Source organism: Saccopteryx bilineata, chromosome 2 (genome assembly GCF_036850765.1).
Source record: "Saccopteryx bilineata isolate mSacBil1 chromosome 2, mSacBil1_pri_phased_curated, whole genome shotgun sequence".
Taxonomy (NCBI): domain Eukaryota; kingdom Metazoa; phylum Chordata; class Mammalia; order Chiroptera; family Emballonuridae; genus Saccopteryx; species Saccopteryx bilineata.
The window spans coordinates 38,626,066-38,647,633 of NC_089491.1; the positions used below are offsets into that span (position 1 = coordinate 38,626,066).

Below are 21,568 nucleotides of genomic sequence, written 5' to 3' on the forward strand. Positions count from 1 at the left end.
AAGAAAAAAAATATTCTGAACCAAATGTGTGTTAAAATATTTAATAATATGCTATATTTTTTGCTCCATAAGATGCAGGGGCATTTTCCCCTCCACTTTTTTTGGGAAAAAAAGTGCATCTTATGGAGTGAAAAATATGATAATCTAATCCCCTCATTCATTTCTTGTCTTTCAGCATCAGTGCAGAGGGAAGTAAAGGAGCAAAGAAGAAGCATTTGTAGTTAAGCTTCTGCCTATTCAGTTCAAAGTTCTCAAGGGTTAAACTTAATTTCTTCTTTCCATGAGACCCAGGTCCACAGTCTCTGAGGACATCCCTCTTAGAAAACAAAGCTCTCAGCAGGGAAACTCATAGGAAAAAGTCAGAAGCTGGAACACTTCCCAGGTTTTCTGATAGGCTCATCCATGAGAATGAAAGAATGATAGAGCTGGCCAGTGGGTCTTGCCTATTAGGTGGTGGTGTAAGATGCAGTGGAATGAACATCTGAAGGTGGACCTTTGGAACCTGATTTGGGACAAATTGTTTAACTTTTTTTTCTTTTCTTATTTTTCTGAAGTGAGAAGCAGGGAAGCAGAGAGACAGACTTCCACATGCACCTGACCGGGATCCACCTGGCATGCCCACCAGGGGGCGATGCTCTGCCCATCTTGGGCACTGCTTGTTGCAACCAGAGCCATTCTAGCACCTGAGGTGGAAGCCATGGTGCCATCCTCAGCGCCCGGGCCAACTTTGCTCCAATGGAGCCTTGGCTGCGGGAGGGAAAGAGAGAGACAGAGAGGAAGGAGGGGGAGAGGTGGAGAAGCAGATAGGTGCTTCTCCTGTGTGCCCTGACTGGGAATCCAGCCCGGGAATTCCCCATGCTGGGCCTACGCTCTACCACTGAGCTAACCAGCAAGGGCCCAAGTTGTTTAACTTTTTAATGCTTACATTCCTCCTTGAGGTACATTGGCCTGCATCCCTCATGGAATGTTCATGAGGATCAGCCAGGATGAAGTATAAAATGTTATTCCATACTTGAACTTGTCAGTTGTTGTCACTGACTCTTTGACCTTGTGTTCTAATGCTTGGGACTCACAGTTTAGTCTCCCAAAAGCCTCTCCCATAGGACCATTTTACACACACCTTCTTATAAGATCCCTTTGCTCCTACCTTCACCTCATGTGACTGAGTTTCTGGTTTCCTAGCTTGGAGAGCTTACCAGGAAAAAGCTCATGTGACAGGGGAGCTGCTTACTCTTTGTATATATTTTTCTTTATTTATTCATTTTAGAGAGAGGAGAAAGAGAGAGAAGGAAGAGCAGAAAGCATCAACTCCCATATGTGCCTTGACCAGGCAAGCCCATGGTTTTGAACTGGCAACCTCAGTGTTCCAGGTTGACGCTTTATCCACTGCACCACCACAGGTCAGGCTGCTGGTTGCTCTTTGGAAAAGCAGGTGTCGATGAGTCTCTTTTTCTTCTTTCTTGTACCCCTCTTCTTAGCATGCCTAAGCGATTCCAGAGCCCCGGTGCAGCCAAGATTGACATGGGATGGTAAACCTTTAGGGAAGGGCTGTAGAAGCTGACCTACTCATGTTTGGGGAGGTTGGGGAAGGTGTTGTTCTCTGTGTCCCCTTTGGCTTCCACCAGTCCTCTGTCTGAGCTCTCTCTCTCTCTTTGGCTTCTACCTTCTCACCAGATCCCTTTAGAAAACCAGTTCAGAGCCCCTCTGTGTGAGCCCTCTCACACTATCCCTATTTATTGCCCTGTCAATCTGAGGATGCTGTAGAGCTCCATCTTCCCACACTGAACCCCATCTTAGCTTTCTTTATTGTCTTTCTTCTTTTCATTGTACCCCAACTTTCCAGTGGGCTGTAGGCCTACATCACTCTTTTCATTCCCAATCACTGGCCTTCTTTCGGTCATTGGAGGACACTGCTATTTGCCCCCATATTTTCACTGACCTATTTTACTCATCTACTGATAGTTTTATATCCTCCATCTTTGGAGCTCTCCTTGCCATTGGGAGTTCTCTGTGCCTTGTTATTCATTTAAACTTCTTTGACCCCATTATCTTTGTTTCAGGATCTCTGCTAATAGACTTTAGTGCCCCCCAAACTCTCTCCTTTTCACCCTCAAGACTGGGCTTCTCTTTGTTTTTTGTTCTTTTTTTCTTTTTCTTCTTTTTTTTTTTTTTTGCATTTTTCTGAAGCTGGAAACAGGGAGAGACAGTCAGACAGACTCCCGCATGCGCCCGACCGGGATCCACCCGGCACGCCCACCAGGGGGCGACGCTCTGCCCACCAGGGGGCGATGCTCCGCCCATCCTGGGCGTCGCCATGTTGCGACCCTCCTGGGTGTCGCCATGTTGCGACCAGAGCCACTCTAGCGCCTGGGGCAGAGGCCACAGAGCCATCCCCAGCGCCCGGGCCATCTTTGCTCCAATGGAGCCTTGGCTGCGGGAGGGGAAGAGAGAGACAGAGAGGAAGGCGCGGCGGAGGGGTGGAGAAGCAAATGGGCGCTTCTCCTATGTGCCCTGGCCGGGAATCGAACCCGGGTCCTCCGCACGCTAGGCCGACGCTCTACCGCTGAGCCAACCGGCCAGGGCTTTTCTTTTTCTTTTTAAATTTAGTGAGAGGAGGGGAGCCAGAGACAGACTCTTGCATGTGCCTGATCAGGATCCACCTGGCAAGCCCACTAGGGGGTTATGTTCTGCCCCTCTGGGGCCCTTGCTCCGTTGCAACGAAAGCCATTTTTTAGTGCCTGAGGCGGAGGCCCTAGAACCATTACCAGTGCCCGGGCCAACTCGCTCCATGGAGCCATGGCTGCAGGAGGGGAAGAGAAATAAGAGAGAAAAGCAAGAGGGGGAAGGGTGGAGAAGCAGACGGTTGCTTCTCCTCTGTGCCTTGGCTGGGAATCCAACCCAGGACATCCACACTGTGTGCCAACACTCTACCACTGAGCCAGCTGGCCAGGACCTTTTAATTTATTGATTCTAACAAGAGAGAGAGAGAGAGAGAGAGAGCGCCTCAGGCTTATCTTTAATTCTTGCCACCACTCCACTACCTTCTTCTCCACCTCAGATTTGGGCCTTTGGAGTATTCTTTCCTAGGACCTAGCACAAGGACCGTTCACCTCAACTGAAATGTTAATACCTCTTACAGAGGCCGATTGAAAATTTGTGGGTTTTGACTTCTTTTCAGTTCAACCTGGCTTCCCATGTCTTTGTGTCAGTTTCCATTCTTCCTAGAGAATTTCCTGTAAGCGATAATATTTTGAACCCAAAAAGCTGTATTGTTCAGAGTCTTGTCGAGGGTCCTGTCCTATAGGGTCCAAGAGTCTCTGGCCCTGAGGCAGCCTCAGGGCAACTAACAGACAAATCTTAGCTAAATGACAGTCATAGACTTTCAAAGCCTGTTGTGTTTGTGTGCAAAGGAAGCAAGGATCTAAGATTGTATTGTGACACCCAGGAAGTTTCCATGTGAAGGGCTCAGCAAAGTTCCAGTTAGAGAATGACTTAGTGAAAGGGCTGAGGCAGAGCCTGGAAAAAGGCTCCAAGTATAAGCTATTAAGGAATTCAGAAAGCTAGCCAGTAAGGTTTGGGGGCTGATGCTTCAGAGGACATAAAAAGTGACTTTTTGAGTCACGCAGGGAATGGATTAAGAAAAGAGAACCTAGATTTGAAGCAATTGAAAAATACCCCAAACGTTTACTTGTGCAAGAAGCTGGGGCAGATCTGTCAAAGTGGGACCCCTAGAGATGTGTATTGTTCATGGTTTTTTACCAATGGTACATTGCCCCCTTCTGGGAAGTCCTTGGAAATAAGCCACTTGGAAACTGGAAATTTGGTACGCTCAATAAATCAGAAACACTACCTGAATACCCTTGCAAACTTTCCTTCCTTGATCTAGGCATTAGACAAGCACTAGGAAGCCTCGATTATATATGGCTTTGGGTGTGACAGAGATAAGAGTTTACCTTTCAAGGTCCTTGAATACATAAAACTGTTAAGTTGATAGAGTCCCAACCATGGCTCCTTTCCCAGTTCACTTTTCTCTTTCAGTCACTCATGTTTCAGGGATGGCTAAGACAAGTTTGCTTAGCTCTTTGAAAGAAACCTTTAGGCATGTCAGGAGATAATTTGATCATAAAACATTCATTCACACCCTGGATAGTTCTCACCTTTCCCCCTTAGCTTTGAGCAAAAAAGGCCAGAGGGCTCCAAGATGTTGATCATGGTTCATGCAGGACCCTCAGTCCAAGGAGAAGAGTAAACAAACTTTTTAGCTCTTCCCACCCATTAAGATGGATAAATTGTAGCAGAGTAGGACTGTATGGGGAACAAGAAAGGCAGTTCAGATGGCAGGGCGTGACCCAAGGGATGAGAATGGAGTTATGCCCCAACAGACTCCAGACAGAGGAGCAGTGCCCCAGAGGCAGACAACAGGGAGAAGAGCATCTGGAGGGGAGCAGAGCATCTTCTGAGAGTTTCCACTTTAGCTATAGGATGTTAGAGACTAATTTAGGGATTCTTTCAAGGGCCAGAGTCCAGGGATATAGTGAAGTCTAAGAAGATTCCAGCTCCTCAGCCACAACTAGACAATGTTATGAGATCCAGTGAGCTGGGAGATATCTCTCTCTCTCTCTCTCTCTCTCTCTCTCTCTCTCTCTCTCTCTCTCTCACACACACACACACACACACACACACCCTACTACAAAAGGATTCAGGGGCTTGTCAAAGTGAGAAAATCCAATACCAATAAAGACCCCACTTCCCAGGATCTTGCTGAACCAGTCTTTTTCCCCAGTTGTTTTACTATCTTAATTTTTATCTGTGTGTGTGTATGTGTGTGTAGAGTTACATAGGCATTAAAGGACCACAAATCCCCCATGCAACCTTTAAGGAGGATAAGGTTAAAATTGCAGGTAGAGCTACAGAGACAGCTTCATGGCTTTCTCATTGAGGTCCCCTGGCCTCAGATAGCTTAGCTTCTAATGACTCAGAGTCCCATCCCCAGTGTGCTCAGAAGAGACATGACAATTTCCTAGGTCTTATATATTCACACTGAGGCCAGAGGCAGCAGTCTGGCCCAGAAGACCTGGATCCCAGAGCTTCAGGTCTCAGGGAAGAGCTAGGACAAGAATTTAACCCCAAGTAAAGAGGGTCAACCTAGGAGACCTGAAACATAAGAGCATCAAGTAGGGGAAGAAGGACTGGGGCTCTCCCTGCCCAGGCCAGGGGACTAGCAGACACCCTTGTAAGAACCCATGGTTTCTACATTGGAATGAACATGCTCCTTCTGAAAAGGGTAAGGAGCTTTTTTCACTGGCATTGTTTCAGGAAAAAAAGGCAAAGGCAGAAAGGTCCATGTTAAAATCCCAGTCAGTGTCAGCTTTTGTGTGGAGCTCGGCACCATGCAAAGACAGAGCTGTGTTCACGGCACTGGGAATGCTGAAGCTCGGGACGGCATGGTCATCCTGGGCCTGATCCTGGAGAGGAAACAGGGCACAGGCACAGAGGAAAATAAGCACCAGGAGAACTCTAGGCCCAGGCAGAGCCCGCAGATGGGCATTCTTTCAACTATAGGGCTCTTCCCTACCAAGAGCCAAGGAAAGTGACAGGTGCATCATATAGTCAGCACAGCATGCAGGCCCTGAGGACCAGAGCTGTCTCAGCAGAACAGGTGGCTCAGAGAACAGGACATACATCCCCAGAAAATTTTGAGATTTAAGGACCAGCAATGATGTTCATGCCTCCCAAAGAGCCTGTGTTCCCAATCAGACCCCACTAGCATACACCAAAGACCCCAGGTACCTCCAGCTGTCCTCTTTACTGCCCTGTCCTTCGGGACATGTCTCTTCTATTCATCCAAAAAGTCCTTCTCCGTCTCCTCCTAGGAGAGACATTTTTCTCAAAGGAAAATTATAGTCCATGTAGAGAAAGTCTATTTGTTCTCATAATAGCACATCCTTCAGAGGATAGGCTCTGTTTCTCATAACCAAGGATATTTATTCTTTGCAAATATACTTGCTTCTTCTAATTGGTGCTATCTTCTGTCTTTGCTATTTGGGGTAGTATGTCTTGGAAATCCCAGGAGTCTGGGGTTAGAGGAATGAAGGAATCAGCTTCACCTTATATTGAGGTCCTGCTTGTGCTCCTCAGAGGTGATCAGGGCCCTGGAGGAAGGTTGACAGTGGCATTGCACACCCGCCTCCAACCCAGGTTCCTGCTCAGATGCCATATTTTTAAAATATTTTATTTTTTCATAATACTGTCATTACAAAAAAATACAAAAACTACTATAAAAACATTCAAGGGCTTGTCAAAGTGAGAAAACCTAAAGACCCCACCCCAGGCCCTTGCTTAAGCAGTCTTCCCTAGCTCCTGCACTACTGGGTCTTCTTACTGCTGTGGGAATGGGGTGGCGTCACACAGGCATCAAAGGGCTGGAAATTTCCCACGCAGCCTCATGAAGGGTAAGTAAGTAGCTTCACATATCACAAAAATGGTATTTGGAAGTTTGGGGGTGGCAAGGCCCTGAGTTCAGAGGTGTGGGGAGAAGCCTGTGACCCTGAATCTCTTGCTGGAGAATAGCTGCCACCTGACTCCAAAGCCCTGTCCCTTCCTGATGAAGGCTGGGTGATGGACTCTGTCCTCCACCTCTTAGATTTAATACAGCAGGCCCCCTTCCCCTTCCTCCATCCTTGCATACTCCAGAGAGCAGCAGGGAGGACAGAACTTCCAGCTCTGGGATCTGGGCAGGGGAACTGTCAGGGAGCTGCTGAGGGCCCCGTTCACCTCTCTGCCCCAAATGAAAAGTGCCTTATGCTCAATGGCCTGGTTCATAGATTATGGATCTTCCCTTTCCATCTCAGCCCTGGAGAGGCACCGACAGCTCTAGATGAGTGCTTTGTGTGTGTGAATATGTGTGTGATAACCTTGACCATTGTGGACCTGGTGGTGGGGCTGGGGTGAGAAAGCAGTGTCCTTTCTATCCCCTTCCTCCCTACAGGAGAAAACCACAGGGGAGGGGGAGGAGAGGTATTAGCAAAGCTGAGAAGGGAAGAAGGGCATGCTATTTACAGGCAGTGACAGGATTCTCTATATCTTCAAGTAGCACTCAGGTCACTCTCCAGCCACTGGAGTGCGAACTGGATTCAAAGCTAGTGACATGAAAATTGTCCCCTGGCCTGGGCTAGTTCTCCCCACCTCCCTCCCACTCCCCCAAGGCAGCCCAGCTCTGAAAGGGGTCAGGGATAGGAACATTTTCCTGAAAACCAGTGGCTTTTTTTTTTTTGCATTTTAGAAAAGTTGCGAGTGTCCAGTGGACATCAAGTTGGGTGCACATGGGTGGGGTGAGTGTGGGGTATTGCTGTGGTAGACTCTGGGCTGGCCGGGCAGAGCCTAGGAACAGGGCAGGTGCTGCCTAAGGATCTGTCGTGTCTGTGGTGTTAGTCTGTCTGGGAAGCGAACTTTGAATTCGACAATGAGGTCTCCCCGCTGTGTGGGCACTTTAGGGAAGGGCAGGCCCTCCCCACGGAGTCTCTTCACGGTGCCTGGCTTGATGACATCATTGCAGGGCAAAGGGATCACTCGACCATCAATGGTGGGAATGTTCACGGTACAGCCACACAGCGCCTGGGGAAAATCAGGCAGAGAGTGAGGAAGAGATGGGGTAGAGTGACTGGGAAGAGAGAAAAAGGTTAAAGCGGGGAAAGAATGTCCCCTATCATCCCCCCTCATCAAACACACAACCTGACCCAGGCCGCACCTCCTTGAGGCTGATCAGGGCACTGTAGAGCACGTTGGTACCATCTCGGCGGAAGTGTGCATGGGGCTTATCTTTAAGCACAAAGACTATGTCGGCAGGGATGTTGTCAGGTGTGGCATCACCCTCTTTGGGGAAGGTGATCTTGGTGCCTTCCTTCCAGCCACGCTTGATGACAATGTGTAGGATCTTGTCCTCAGTGCGCACAGTTCGCCCATCAGGGTTGAGGCGTCGCCTTGTGATCTTCATACGCTTGGTGGAGCCATGGTAGATCTCTTCCAGGGACACCCTCAGCTCGTGCACCACAGGTGGGTCCTGCACTTTGCGCCGAGAGTACAGTGGTTCTGGAGCTCGCCTCGGACCCCTGCTCAGCCCATTGAAGCCAAAGCGGCCGAAGGCGCCAAATGGGTCCTCATCATCATCCACATCCATGTCATCTGGATCAAAACCACTGAAGGGTCGAGTGGAGCGACTGCTGGCAAAGAAGATATCGAAGGGGTTGGAGCCACCAAAGAAGGAGGCAAAGGTGGCATGGGGGTCCCCATGGAAAGTGTAGTGAAAGGAGCCACTGGAGCCACCTGACGAACCACCGCCGGTCTTCAGGCCTGGAGGGAGGAGAAGTTAGGGACAGTGTGGCTGGTCGGGGCCCCACCCCAGTCTCCTCTCCTTGCCCTCTAGCTCCCAACTCATGGGCCTAGAAAAGAAGAAACCTTTAACTCCAAGAGAGAGGGCTGGCCTGGTACAGTGAGAAAACTCCCTGGCAAGATTATTTTTACTCTTAATTATATGTTTAATAAAGCATATATTGAGGTTCAAAGAAACTGAGTCACCCAATAGGTGGAAAAGCTAAGACTAAAAGTCTCTGAGGATGTGAGTTCCAGTCCTATAATCTCTCCCATGTACTGAGGACCCAAATACCTCTCACATGCTTTGAGTGGCTGCCCTGGCGTCACATTACACATCATATCTGGCTCTGAAATGTTTATCTCCAAAGACACACAGGGAAAGAGGCAATTGGATAAAATTTGACCACACAGGGCTCTAGTAGTGATCTGTCCCAAATAAGGTGGGGATACAGCTCAAGAGGAAGCTCTGCTTCTAGCAGTTTCTTCTTTCCCTGACTTCTGACCAAATGGGAAATAAAGAGGGCCCCCAAAAGCAGGAAAGCTCACTAGCTTGGAGATGAGGAGCTACTTCTCTAGAAAAAGTTTTTAAATGCTTTGTTCCCACATCCAGGGCTCATAGTGTTACACAACTCCAGGGGGCACCATTCACACAGTAGACAGACCTACATTACAATGGGGATGGAGCTCCCTGGAGTTATATAACACCAAGCCCTACGCCTCATACTTAATGTCAGAGCAGCCAAAATGCATGAATGAGCTGGCACGTTGTGGGTGGTGACCCCAGTTGCTCACACTGGCGTCAGGTCCTATCTAAGGGGCCCAGATTCCTGGAGGCAGCCTTAACGGCGGGGTGACAGTGGTGCTGATGGGATAGTAGGGGGCATAGGAAGGAGTGGGGCGGGGGGTTAACCCTGAGATCTAGATCTAGAATATGTAGGCTTAGGGTGGGGCCCAAGCTAGAGGAAGGGACTCTTCTCTTTGAGGCCTTTTACCTAGAATTTCAAGCCTCAGTCTAAATTAGCCTCTGGCAGATTGGGATTTCATTAGAGGGGCCAAGTGGCAGACAGTTCAGAGACTCCTGGCAGCTGCCTTTCACCCTTTCCTTCAGACTCAGGGGCTGTTCTTCCCTTCTGTTGAGGTCTGATGATCAGGTGAGTTCAGGAAGCTTGGCAGAGCTCAGTGAGAGAGGGAGGTTGGACTGATGACGACAGGAAGGGGTAATTTCTCTGTAGGGATTCCTGCTGTACCACTGCCACCCCCATTTCAAGCTGGGAACAACTTGTCCCCAGCCAGGGCTGAGCACAGATTCTATGTACACAACTGTTCTGTCTGGTTGTTGGGGAGGAGGCAGGGCTGAAAGAAATATAACCCACATTTCCAAGGCTGTTTTTCCCTCCTCAGGCTCTGGATGGCCCCTTAAAGTTGTGCTGCATCCTTGGGAGACCTCTTGGGATGTAGATGTACATTAGAACCCAGTGTCTGGGCCTAAGGACGAAGCTTTGCCCTTCACTTAGGCTTGGTCCTTAAGGAAGGGGAAGTTTCCAGGTAGCTCTCTCTCAGCTCCCACCTTCCTAAACAAAGGTGAGGCCAAGTGGAGGAATAAGTGCAATTCCTAGACAGGTCACATGGTGGCACACTGTCTGCACAGCTTCCCTCCCTTCCCACCTCTACTTCCATTCCTCCATCCCAGAGGGGGGAAAAATCTTAGCTGAGAGAAGAGTGGGGATCCCAGGAGACGCCTGGTGTCTCTGGGAGTTGGCAAGTTTAGTAGGTGAGCAGGGGAAAATGGAAGGAACTAGTGGCATGGAAAATCAGAAGAGGGAGCCGGGAGGACTGGGTGCACAGAGGGTAATGTCATGGAACACAAAGCAAGAAGGAGGAGAGGAAAAGAAAACTCCTTTGAGTGCCTACTCTGCATCAGGTACAGTGCATATGGTTAGCCTATCTAATTTGAGGCTAGAGTGGGGAGAATAAGGAGGAGAATGTGAAAGAAAGGTGGATACAGTTAGGGAGGAAGGACAGTTTCTCCTGGGAAGGAGAGTCCTCAGCTGTGACTATGTCTCTTAATATAGCCTGACAGGTGCCTGTGGCTGGCGGGTAGCAGGCGGCCCTGAGGGGTAGGCCCAGAATTAGCAGCTACATCATGCCCGTGGGATGTGCTGGGAGGGGCCGCCCTCTCAGAGGCTTTATTTGGGCCTTTCCTGCCACCCTGTGCATGGCCACCAGCTACCCCAGTGAGGGGGCAAGATGCCAGCAGCAGTTTCCCTTACACCCTTGGATCCCTGCCACTTCCCCTGGGAGGCAAAGTTCCAACTCTGTTCAGATGGCCTGAAGTGGGCAGGGAGGGGGCAGAGAAGGGAACAACCATCTCTCTAACTCAGTGCTCCAGTGGTTAATTCCCAGGTGGCTTATGGGTCAAACTTTTATGCTGATGAATGTAAATACTCTGTCCTCAGAGAGCCACACACTCCCTTTCCCTAGCCTTCCCCATCAGCCAATGAAGCAGTGGGGACTTCAGGAAGGACTAATAAGGCTGAGAGGAAAAAACCGGAGGGGGAAGGCCTCTGGGTCTAGCTTCAGACCTCTCTGCGGCCTGAACTTAAGCAGGGCAAGGGGCAGAGAGAGGTGGGGAGAATTAGGCAAGCCAAGGCCGGGGAATGGGCTGTCTCTCCTCTCCTCTGGGTGTCAGTGTTAGGAACACTTGCCTTCCTTACCCCCTCTCAGTCTTCAGTTCCCTGCTATGAGAACTGGGACCCCCAGGACCCCAAATAAGGACAGTGGTCCAATATCATGCTGGAGCACTGCTCTCTTACCTTCTTCCCCATACTGGTCATACAGGCCCCGTTTCTTAGGGTCACTCAGCACATCATAGGCCTCTGCAATTTCCTTAAACTTCTCCTCAGCGTTGGGTTCTTTGTTCTTGTCTGGGTGGTACTTCAAAGCCATCTTTCGATAGGCTTTCTTGATCTCATCCTCGTTGGCTCCCGATGGGATCCCAAGAATCTTGTAATAATCCTTTCCCATCACAGCCACTGGACCGGCACTGGTCTCCTTGTTTCTGAAAGAAATCCAGGGCCAGTCCTTGATGTCTCTATTCCCTTCTGCCCCAGCCCTGCTCCTGATGATCCTGCAATCCCTAAAAGTCACTGTGTGACTTAAAACAGGTCATGCCTTTCCTGTGGGCCTCTGTCTCCCCATCAGTAAAATGAAAGGTTTGGACTAGATGATCTCTTCCAGCTCTGACATTCTAGGATTCTGTGATTCTCTCCTCAGTTCCTGGGTTTTCCCAGCAGGAAGCTGGGGGCTGTGGCCCACTTTGTGGAGCTAGGCTAAGGCCCACGATCTCGGGCCAGACTGAGGACCCTTCAAAGGCCCTTCTCAGTGAGGTGGCACCATGAACTGACAGATCCACACACAGAAGCTGGCGAAGATCAATGTAGGGGGTGAGGTCACCTGGGCATCATGGTCTCCTATGCCATGCCTCAGGCATGGTGCCCAGGCTAAGGGCAGCTGGGGCAGTGGCCTAGGACTGGGGACAGGCCTAGGTCTTCAGTCAGCTGTCCTGGCCAGCCAGGCTGAGTCAGGGTATGGGTGCCTGGAGTCCTCTTGGCCACTGGAGACCCCAGCCTCCCTGCCCCCAGATCCCCAAACTATGCTAAGCCTCACGTGTGACTCACATCAGAGGATGACTCACAGCCTTTAGAAACTGCAGTTTCTAACTCCCTCATTAGTAGCAGGATGACACTGTCCTTCCCTCAACCAGGGCAACAGTTCCTTTTACTCATTTCCCAGTGTCTACACATAAAACTGTGTGTGAAGACATGTCTGTGCCACCTAAGCATCAATGTTAGTGAACAAAAACATCCTGGCAGTAGGGCCTTTTTAAACCTTAGTTGTTAGGAGACAAATGGGCACTAACTACCATTTCCTTAAAACCTTCCCTACCAATTCCTCCCTCTCATCTGTCCAGTGGTTTAGGATCAGTCCCAGTGCCAGGCCCACACTCCTCTGGTAGTCCCTTCTAAGTTGGATACAGGGGCTTTTGTTATGTGAGGGAGAAACATAAGGCTTTAATTCTTCCATGCTAATCTCCCTTCACCAATGACTCTGGTGAATATGAAGGGGAGGGGACTTTCCTGTATCTAGAGTTATTTGGGAGAATGGCCAGAAGACATTCTCCAGCCCTTCTGAGAGATTTGGCCAACTCCTGCTAAAGCCCAGAGAACCAGAGTCTTTCTAGCAATGTCCTGGGCTGGCAGCCACAGCTGAGACCTGCTTTTCTGCCTGTGACTTCTTCAGCGAGGGGTATAGGTTTCCTGGCAGGAATGAGGGCTGTAATTGGTAGGAGGAGGCCTGAAGGCTCCAGTTAGGTAGGGACAATGGCCCTAGCTCCTGCTCCCACAAAGCCTGTTGCAGGTGGCTGGGTTGACTCATGGTTCTGGGAGTCACCTCACTCTGACAAAAAGAAAGCACCCAAAAGGTCAGTACTCCCCTTCTTCCCCTACAAGCATGTCACGCTTGATGGGGGAGGCTGGGGTTGGAGGAGGCAGAGAAGAAAGAGCATGTGGGGGAGGGCAGCCATTTTCGGAAGCAGCAGTAAAAGCTGTCTGAGAGGGAGCTGGGGGTGGTCTGCCATCTCTGCCTCAGCCCACACCTTCTTCCCCCTGGGAATGGGAAGGAATCCTAGCATACCAACAGGGTGCCTCCAGAGAACTACAGCAGCTTCTAGGCAGAGGGCAAATGAAAGACTTGCCAATTCTTCACCTTTCTCTTGCTGTCCCTGCATTACCTCTTCATCTGGCCAGCTTTCTCCCTGGCCCCCACCTGCTGGCTGCTAGCTGTTCTAGACCTATAATTCTCTTGCCTCCACAGACACAGGGCAATCTCTTTCAGGAATCACCTTTTCCTTCCTTCTTTCTTCCCTCCCTCTCCCTACCCACAAGCCACATGTTGGAATGACAAAGGATACCCAAGGCATGGCACTGCCTTTAATGAAGAATGAAGAGGATGTTAATGCAGAGGCAGGAATAAAAAGCGAGGAGAAATGTCAAGGGGGACTGGTATAGGGCAGGGAGATGGTTGATACGGAAAATGAAGGACTGATGGAGGGGGATGAGGGATGACAAGTGGAAATGGCTGAGGAAAAAAAAATGGGTTACTAGTGTGTTGAGAGAGAGAGAGAGAGAGAGAGAGAGAGATGTAGAGAGTTAAAATCCTGGAGATGTTTGTGGAAAAGGGGTGGATGCCTGAAGGGTTTGGTATAGGAGATGAATGGTAAAGGTACACTTCATTCAAATGTAGAGGCGAGGTAGGAGGCTCTTATATGTAATGGGGATGAGATGGGGATGAGATGAAGATGAGATGGAGGAAGCAAGTAGGCAATGGAGGGGGATGTGACATGGAGAATTTGACTTGATATGGGTATGAGTGCCATTCTCCGGTGGGACTTACCGAAACTTTACAAACCCATTCAGCGTCCACGCTCGAAGTTTTAAGGGCTCCAGCTGAATTTTAAACATCAAGCTGGCTAAGAAGTCTTCTCCCCAGAAGTGTGGGAAGCTCCGGAAAGCTCCTCGAGCCTGTAGTGGGGATGCTGCTGGGGATGGGCAGGAGAGCACTGTGCGCTTAAACATGCCCAGCCCAGCCCCTCACCTCTGATCGCTCCACTGGAGCCTGCTTGGAAAGCTGCAGCTCTGGAAGTCACCTCCTCAGGTTCTGAGGCACTTGCCCAGCAAGGCCTGTCCGGTGCAGCAGGAGCTGGACCTGATCCCCAGGTGTAGAAGTGAAGGGATAGGGTCCAGCGGTCACTTGTTCTCAGGTGCAGGAATGTCTGGTTGTGAACAGCTGTATGACAGTGTGACAGTGAGGCTGGCAGTGCAAGCGTGTGCTGTGAGTGGCAGCGTGTGTACCTTGTGACAGGTGTGATTGTCTGTAAGGGCCTGAGATGCACTGTGTTCTTCTCGCTTCTCTTTCCCGGGAGGACCCGACCCCAATCCCCAAGAACCTACTCAATGAAGTCATTGATGGGGAGTCTCCTCCCTCATAGATGGGCGGGGAGGGGCGGGGCAGAGCTGAGACCTGCCGGGACAAAAGGCGCGGCGAGGAGAGAAAGAGAAGAGAGAGGAGGGGGTTCGGGCGGGGGAGGGTGGTCGGTGATGTCACCGGTGCTGGCTGGCTGGGCCAGCTCAGAAACGCCTCCGCCCCGCGGAACCTAATCCAACCCGGCCCGACCCTCCCCGGCTCAGACGCTGGCTGCCCCCAGCGTAAGAGGATCGCGGACAAGGAGCACCTTGCAGAAACTGAGTCCCCGCACCCCTTTGGCAGAAGAGCCCACGGGCCCTCCGTGTCCCAACCCCTGACGCCAGGACCCCTGGCTTCGCGACGCCCACAATCCCAGGACCCCCGAATCCTAGCTCGGCGCCCTCACCGGTGAGGAGCTGCGGGCGCCTCCGCGGTCCGTCAGATAGCCGCTGCCCCCTCCCCGGGCTCCGGCTCCGACGCCTCCACTCAGGACAGGAGTCGCCTGCCCGCCGGTCTCAGACAGCGGGCCCGGGGACCCGCCCCCACGACTCCGCCTTCGTGCTGCCCATTGCGCTGTCTTCCCGTCACTCAGCTCAATCTCTGTTGTAATTGGATAGTTTTCTACGAGTGGCTTAGTGATAGCCGCCCATTCTCCACCCCTGTCACTTGGCCACACGCGCACACATTCCTGGCAATGATTGGTGGGGGTCTGATTGGTACACTCTGGGATCAGTCAACCACACCTCTTCGCTAACTTGTCGTGTCATTGGTGAAAGGGGCAGAGGGCGGCAACTCTATGCGCCCTTTGATTTTATTGGTTGGTCTGTGGGACTCAGACTCGAGCTGGGAGGTGGGGTGCGCAACTCTATTAGTCCAATCTCCGGTTTGGGAAGGTGGGACGTACTGGCCACCGCTGGAATCCCGGGAGAACCTTCTGGAACTCGTGCAGTGTCAAAGGTAGCCTTAAAGGAAAACTGCGCCTACCAGTTGGCGGTGACTCTGGGCATTCTTTCGCCTCATCATTTAGGATGGTAGGGGAGAAAATAGTGCACTCTGGGAGGTGTGGTGTCTGGACTAGGGTCAAAAGGTCACCCCTTCTTAACCTGTATTCTGTCGAACTGTGAACTGATTTTGACCTGACCTGATTTACTTTTACCTTACCTTGATCCAGAGGTGACCTGACGTGACCTAACAATTTCAAAACAGGCCGGGGTAGACATGGAGAGTTTAAGTGTCCTTTTACTTTCTCCTTTGTAACCTGCTAGTTCTCCCCCTGTTTGACTCCTCCGTGAGATCTGTTCTGAGTCCCCTTTTCATTCTCTGTATAATCTCCACATCTCAGTTCCCCCTTTTCAGCAACCCCCACAATCCCCGTTAAAGTTCTCTCTATACTCTTTCATCCGACTTACCCTTTAACTTTCCTCATTTTAGCCCCCCCCGCCTTTACTTTTCCCTCTTCTTGGCCCCATATAATCTTCAGGCTTTACCCCAAGATCTTTTGGCTTATCGTATTTTTAATCCTTTCTGCTCTCGTGATCTCTCCTATGCTAGGTCCCCCATTTAATCCTTCATCTCAGGTCCACATGATCTCATTTCTTAATACCAGCAGAATCTCCCATCTCAGTCCCACCCCACCCCCACTCCCTATTAAATCTCAACCCAGTGTCCCCGCTGTTCAGAGCAGGCAAGGCTGCGGAGGCGGTCACCAGCAGCGGAAGCCGACGCTTGAGCAGACACGGTGCCTGGCGCCCACGTCACTGTCTCCCAGGCCCATCTGTGCTAAAGGGAACTGGGGGTGGGGTGGGGGTAACCTCGGGGTGAATACGGGGAATGAATTCTTGGAGGATTTGAGGACTAGGACAGAAGCTCTCATTTACCTCTCTTTGACGTTTTTTTCAGATAAAGTTTGTACCTCCGTGAGGTCATACAAACTGGATAGAGCTGGAGACTGAGGCTTGTAGAGAGAGCATCAGTACTTAGGCTACAGAGCAGAGCAGGAGAGAGGCCTAGGGGTCCTGAAGTCAGGACTGCATAGGCTCTACTACCTGTCCTCTTTCTAGTACTCACTATGGGGATCCCAGGTGTAAAGGAGTGTGGGATGTGAAGGAAGGAAAGGAAGTTGGGTAAGAGGAGGATGGAGATGAGGTGGGGTTTGGGGGATGAGGAGAGGAGGGAGGAAAGATGAGATAAAGGGGCTGAGAAGAGGAGGGGAGATAGGGGATAAGGAGGGGAGAAGATGAGAAGGGGAAGTGGGAAGCAAGGAATAGAAGAGAGGGGAGATGGAGTGAGCAGCAAAAGGATGGGAAAGAGATGGGGTGCAGAAGAATGAAGAAGGGCGGGGAAGTGGGGTGATGAAGTAATGGAATAGTGGAGATGGGCAAAGTCGGATAAGGAAGCCCAAGACTGGTACTGACTCCTTAGATCTGGGGGCTCTCACTGCCCTTTCTCCAGACTCATTGGGGCCTGATTAGTGGGTGGCTCTGCTTCCTCCTATTACAGTTGTGTATTTTGCCTCCTCCAACCTTGCCTTTGCCAACAGTGAGGCAGAAAATTTAGTCACTGGCCCTTAACCTGGTCCCTGCAAGTGCTAAAGTGTAGACTTAGAACTTTGAGGGTGCAAGGCTGTTCCTTCTGGTGTTGGTGAGATGGGCTTTCTTCGCTATGTTCGCTATTGCTGTCCTCTGTCCCATTGTCCTGGGCAAAAGCGGATTTAACAGCAGGCACACCAGGTGTGTGCCCTGGGCCCCAACTTCTGAAGGGCTCCACAAAATCCCAATTTTACACTTTTTTCTAATGACACCAAGTTTGGTTTCATATGTCCAATTTTAACATTAATAGTACATAGTATTTTTTATTTATTTAAAAATATGGTTAACATGTATTTTTATTTTCCTTGTCTCTCTCTCTCTCTCTCTTTTTTTACAGAGACAGAGAGAGAGTCAGAGAGAGGGATAGATAGGGACAGATAGACAGGAACGGGGAGAGATGAGAAGCATTAATCATCAGTTTTTTGTTGTGACACCTTAGTTGTTCATTGATTGCTTTCTCATATGTGCCTTGACCGCGGGCCTTCAGCAGACTGAGTAACCCCTTGCTCAAGCCAGCGACCTTGGGTCCAAGCTGGTGAGCTTTGCTCAAACCAGATGAGCTCAAGCTGGCGACCTCGGCATCTCGAACCTGGGTCCTCCGCATCCCAGTCCGATGCTCAGTCCACTGCGCCATTGCCTGGTCAGGCTCTTGCTTTTTTTTTAAGGGGCCCAATATTTTCCTCTGCGTCCAGGGCCTCAACCAACCTTAATCCGCCTCTGGCCCTGGGTGTAAGGTGTGTGTGAGGAATCAGGGTGAAGCATAGGGTAGAAGAATGCAGGCTCTGGAGGTAGACTGTCGATCTTGTAAGGTTACTTGCCACATCTGTGCCTCATTTCCTTTTTTGTAAAATGGGGATAGACAGCAACAGTACCTCATAGGGTTGTTGTGAGGGTTAATTAAAGTAACATGTAATACATCTAGTTCTGAGGTTGGCATATAGTTAATGCTCACAAAATTAAGTTACTTTGAATGTTCATAGATATCTGGGTATGTGAGTGCATGTGTAAATGCTTGAGTCTGATTGAGAGCTATTTGTACTGTTTTATTTGTAATGTAATTTGTAAGTGTATCTGTGTAATTATTTTTGTGTGGTAGTGTGTCTGATTCTGTTATTTGCCGTAGGTGTATGATTTTGTTTTAGTGTACATGTGTAATTAAATGACTGTGCAGGCCTGTGTCTACATGACAAAAGAGTGGATGAAGTGTGGCATCATGGCTCTTGACACACTGACATTGGGTCTGCCAGTGTATGCATGCATCTGTGATCATGTCAGTTCAAACACCCCCTCACGCTCCCTCCCCATGGAGACATCATAATCCTAGGTGTCCCTCATTTCCTCACCCTGAAGGAACCGGAACCTGGGGGCACAAGTAGGGGTGGGTGCCAGGGAGGAGGTGTTTAGACAGGAGCACATGTTCCCTAGCAGACTGTGTATGAAAGGGAGCCCCCCCATTTTGCACTTATCCCGAAGGCTTCAAAGGAAATGCTCCCCTTCAGCCCATTCTCAGTTCCTTGTCTTGTCACCATGGCAGCAGTTGCCAGGGGCTCCCACGGTTGCTAAGATCTTGGTGTGGGAGTTTGCCAGGCACTGTTGCCAGTAGAAACAGAATCCTGGGGGAAAGGAAGACTTACCTCCACAGCTACCAGCTCTCTGCAGTGACAAGACCAGCCCTTTGACCTCTTCTGTCCCCAAATTGCATTTGTGATTTGTATGTGACAGTACTAGGGATGGTGGAGGACTTTAACAGGAAGCTGGATGAAGAATACTGAAATCTGCCTTCTGAGGAGAAAGGGCTGCCTTCTCTAGCCTGCCCATTACCACCATCTTTAAGGTTGGGAGGCCCTTAGAAATTAGTGACTACCTCATTCTGTCCCCCATACCTTATACTTCTCTGACAATATCTCTCCTTGAGTTCTCCCATGGCTGGTGCTTATTACCTGATGCTTCCATCTAGTATAGGAATGCTACATTGACCCCATTACACTAGATGCATACTGATTTCTTCCTGAGTCAGCATCTCACCTGGATACATATTTCTCGTTATTTAGAGATTAAATTTAATGGGTGGATAAATATTTCATGCTGACACTTGAGCCCAGACTTCAGTCCCATGCTGAGTCCCAACTTTGGCCTCAGCATGAGACACTGATCTTAGTCTTATTCCTAAACCAGACAGTTCCCCAAACCCAGACTCAGCTTAAGCCCTCCTCTTAGACATGGATGAACCCTCATCTTGATACAAAGAGGGTCATTTCTTGCCTTGGGGTGAGAGGACAGTGCTAGGAATGACCAGCAGAGGGCGTGCAACATCAGGTTCTAGAGAAGCTTCTTAGAGCCCACCCAGAAAGGGGACATCAGAGTATTGAGACCTTGGATCTTTTCTCTCAGATCAGGACCCACAGCTGCAGACACAACAGTTGTTCTGAAAGGTCAAACTAAATAAAGTTCCTAACCCAGTGATGGTGATGCTTTGGTGGTCATGTGTATTTGTACAATCATGGATCTCCCTATACAGCTCAGCTGGGCTCAGGACTGGGAACTCACCAAAAGGTCCTTAACCACTTATTGGCATCATAGGTCTCAAGAGGATTGGATACTTAGTAAGGCATCCTCCTTCCCCAACTCAATACTTCTGTCATATGTTTATACAGCTTCATACCTTCCCTGGTATCCAGTTACCTTTTAGTCTTATTAAGCAGGAATCTGCCTCTACTCCACCTTTGGTCTTAGCTCTGTGCTTGAGGTCACATAGACCTTGTAGGTACCATCTACCAGGTATCAGCCTCTGCATCCTCTCAAGTCTGCTCCTCTCCAGGGTGAACACCAGGCCTTCATGGATTTCTCTTCTGGTTTGTTCTGTTGCAGACACTAAGACCATGTTCCCCTGGCTGGGTTTCACTTTGTGGAGCCTGATTTAGCTTTTGGATTTTTCTTGGCATGCCCGTGCAGTGTACAAATGAGCCAGCCTGCTCCCTCCTCTGACTCTGAATTTCGTTTTATGTAGCCTCATGTTCCACCAGATTTTGGGTAGTCACCTCATACTGTTTAACCATACCAAGTGAAGACTGCAACCTATTTTTTCTCTGAGCTGCTAAATCACATCTTGTACATTTGTACCTGTTAATGATTTTGAAAGGAGTGTTATATTTGCTTTTAAAACAAAGATACTCAAAATAAATGAAATAAAATAAACATTTTGGTAATACTTTCTGAGTTTCAGAGCAGTCCTTGAACTTGGAAATCTCTGTTCTTGATGCTTATGTAAAGGTGGGGCAAGGAGGGACTTAAGTGCTCACCTTGGCAGCACATGTACTAAGATTGAAACAACACAGAGAAGATAAATTAGCATGGCCCCTGTGTAAGGGTGACATACAAATTTATCAAGTATTCAATATTTTTGTTTTTGATAAATGTTAAAATATAAGATTGTAAGGTGAATGTATATATGAGTAAATTAGTAGTATACTACAGTACAAAACAAAACAAAAAAAAGAGGGACTGAAGATTCCCAACTGACTTGGCTGTGACTTCAGCACTGTGGACAGAGGCCATTGGCAGTGCCCCGGCTAGGCCTGGGAGTTACGTGGGTGGGTGGAAGAGGATATACACACAGCCTTCAGATGGGGCCAGAAATCCAAGCTGCTCACTCAGCTCTTTTCTCTTATCAAAGTTATTCTGTTCTCACTCAACTATCAGCCTAGGAGGCAGACAGAAAAGGGACTATTTTCTAAATTTTTACAGCCGAGGAACAGAATCAGCAAGGTTCAACTTCAAATAACCCTTTGGGTGGGATGGGACAGAGAACACACTACTCCATGTTTAGCAAATTAGCAGCTGCTGTTACCTTTGGGGGAATGACTTTCCCTAGAGATAAAGAGGAGTACACTTAAGCCAAAGCAGGACAGGGTGGGCAGAACACATGGAACCAAGGCTCCATCCAGCCCCAGAAACAAGTGGCAATTGGTAGGAAGAACAGTTCTGAAAGGGTCTAAAGTTCCAGTCAGGACTGCTGGACTGAGGTGGGGAAATCTGTTATTAGTGTCTACAGAGGCCCAGCTTTTATACCTCTTTTTCTGTCCCAATGCTTGGTTTCACTGTGCCTAGAGACAGAGAAGGGACCTGTAGGATGTTACTAAGCTATCCTGAGCCTGATGGACTTCCATGGAGAAACTCCAGGGAGGTGAGGTATGGGAGCCCTGCAAGTGAATGGGGTGAGCTGTGCAGCTGGTAAGAAATCCTGTGACATGGTTATAGGCCTGACTACCTGTGTATGTCTGTTCCAAGAAGGTGGAAAGGGGAGGTGCTAGACCACCCAGTAGCCATTTCCTAGAAGTGTACTTTAGACAGAGGCCATTGGCTGTACTCCCACCTATGCCTGGAACTGTGGGTGGATTAAGAATATAGGTACTAGCCCTGGCCGGTTGGCTCAGCGGTAGAGCGTCGGCCTAGCGTGCGGAGGACCCGGATTCGATTCCCGGCCAGGGCACACAGGAGAAGCGCCCATTTGCTTCTCCACCCCTCTGCCGCGCTTTCCCTCTCTATCTCTTCCCCTCTCGCAGCCAAGGCTCCATTGGAGCAAAGATGGC

General features: G+C 49.6%; 1 protein-coding gene and 1 non-coding gene across 8 annotated transcripts; one reads left to right on the plus strand and one right to left on the minus strand.

The window, feature by feature from the left end:
• Positions 1-7,294: 7,294 nt before the first annotated feature.
• DNAJB5 (DnaJ heat shock protein family (Hsp40) member B5) lies at positions 7,295-14,923 on the minus strand. Of its 7 annotated transcripts, XM_066256853.1 has the most exons (6): positions 14,798-14,910; positions 14,023-14,214; positions 13,822-13,949; positions 11,184-11,428; positions 7,748-8,349; positions 7,295-7,614 (listed from the first exon to the last, which is right to left on the minus strand). In XM_066256853.1, exons 3-6 carry the CDS (start codon positions 13,887-13,889, stop codon positions 7,381-7,383), a joined length of 1,149 nt encoding a protein of 382 aa, XP_066112950.1. In that variant the 5' UTR covers positions 13,890-13,949; positions 14,023-14,214; positions 14,798-14,910; the 3' UTR covers positions 7,295-7,380. The 7 variants fall into 7 exon arrangements, with proteins under 7 accessions (XP_066112950.1, XP_066112956.1, XP_066112954.1 ...); XM_066256859.1 differs by lacking the exon at positions 13,822-13,949; XM_066256857.1 differs by lacking the exon at positions 14,023-14,214 and having other exon boundaries at positions 14,798-14,907.
• A 5,347-nt stretch (positions 14,924-20,270) lies between these two features.
• LOC136327942 (U6 spliceosomal RNA) lies at positions 20,271-20,381 on the plus strand. The gene has a single exon (XR_010729995.1). It is a non-coding gene; the product is annotated as a U6 spliceosomal RNA (small nuclear RNA).
• The last annotated feature ends 1,187 nt before the right edge of the window (positions 20,382-21,568 follow it).

Excerpts from the sequence above, each read along its gene's own strand:
- DNAJB5 (XM_066256852.1), bottom strand. The coding sequence starts at position 14,003 with ATGTTTAAGCGCACAGTGCTCTCCTGCCCATCCCCAGCAGCATCCCCA. Across the intron at positions 8,350-11,183 it reads TGACCAGTATGGGGAAGAAG|GCCTGAAGACCGGCGGTGGT; the intron begins GTAAGAGAGCAG and ends TCCTCCCTCCAG. Across the intron at positions 7,615-7,747 it reads CCCTGATCAGCCTCAAGGAG|GCGCTGTGTGGCTGTACCGT; the intron begins GTGCGGCCTGGG and ends GATTTTCCCCAG.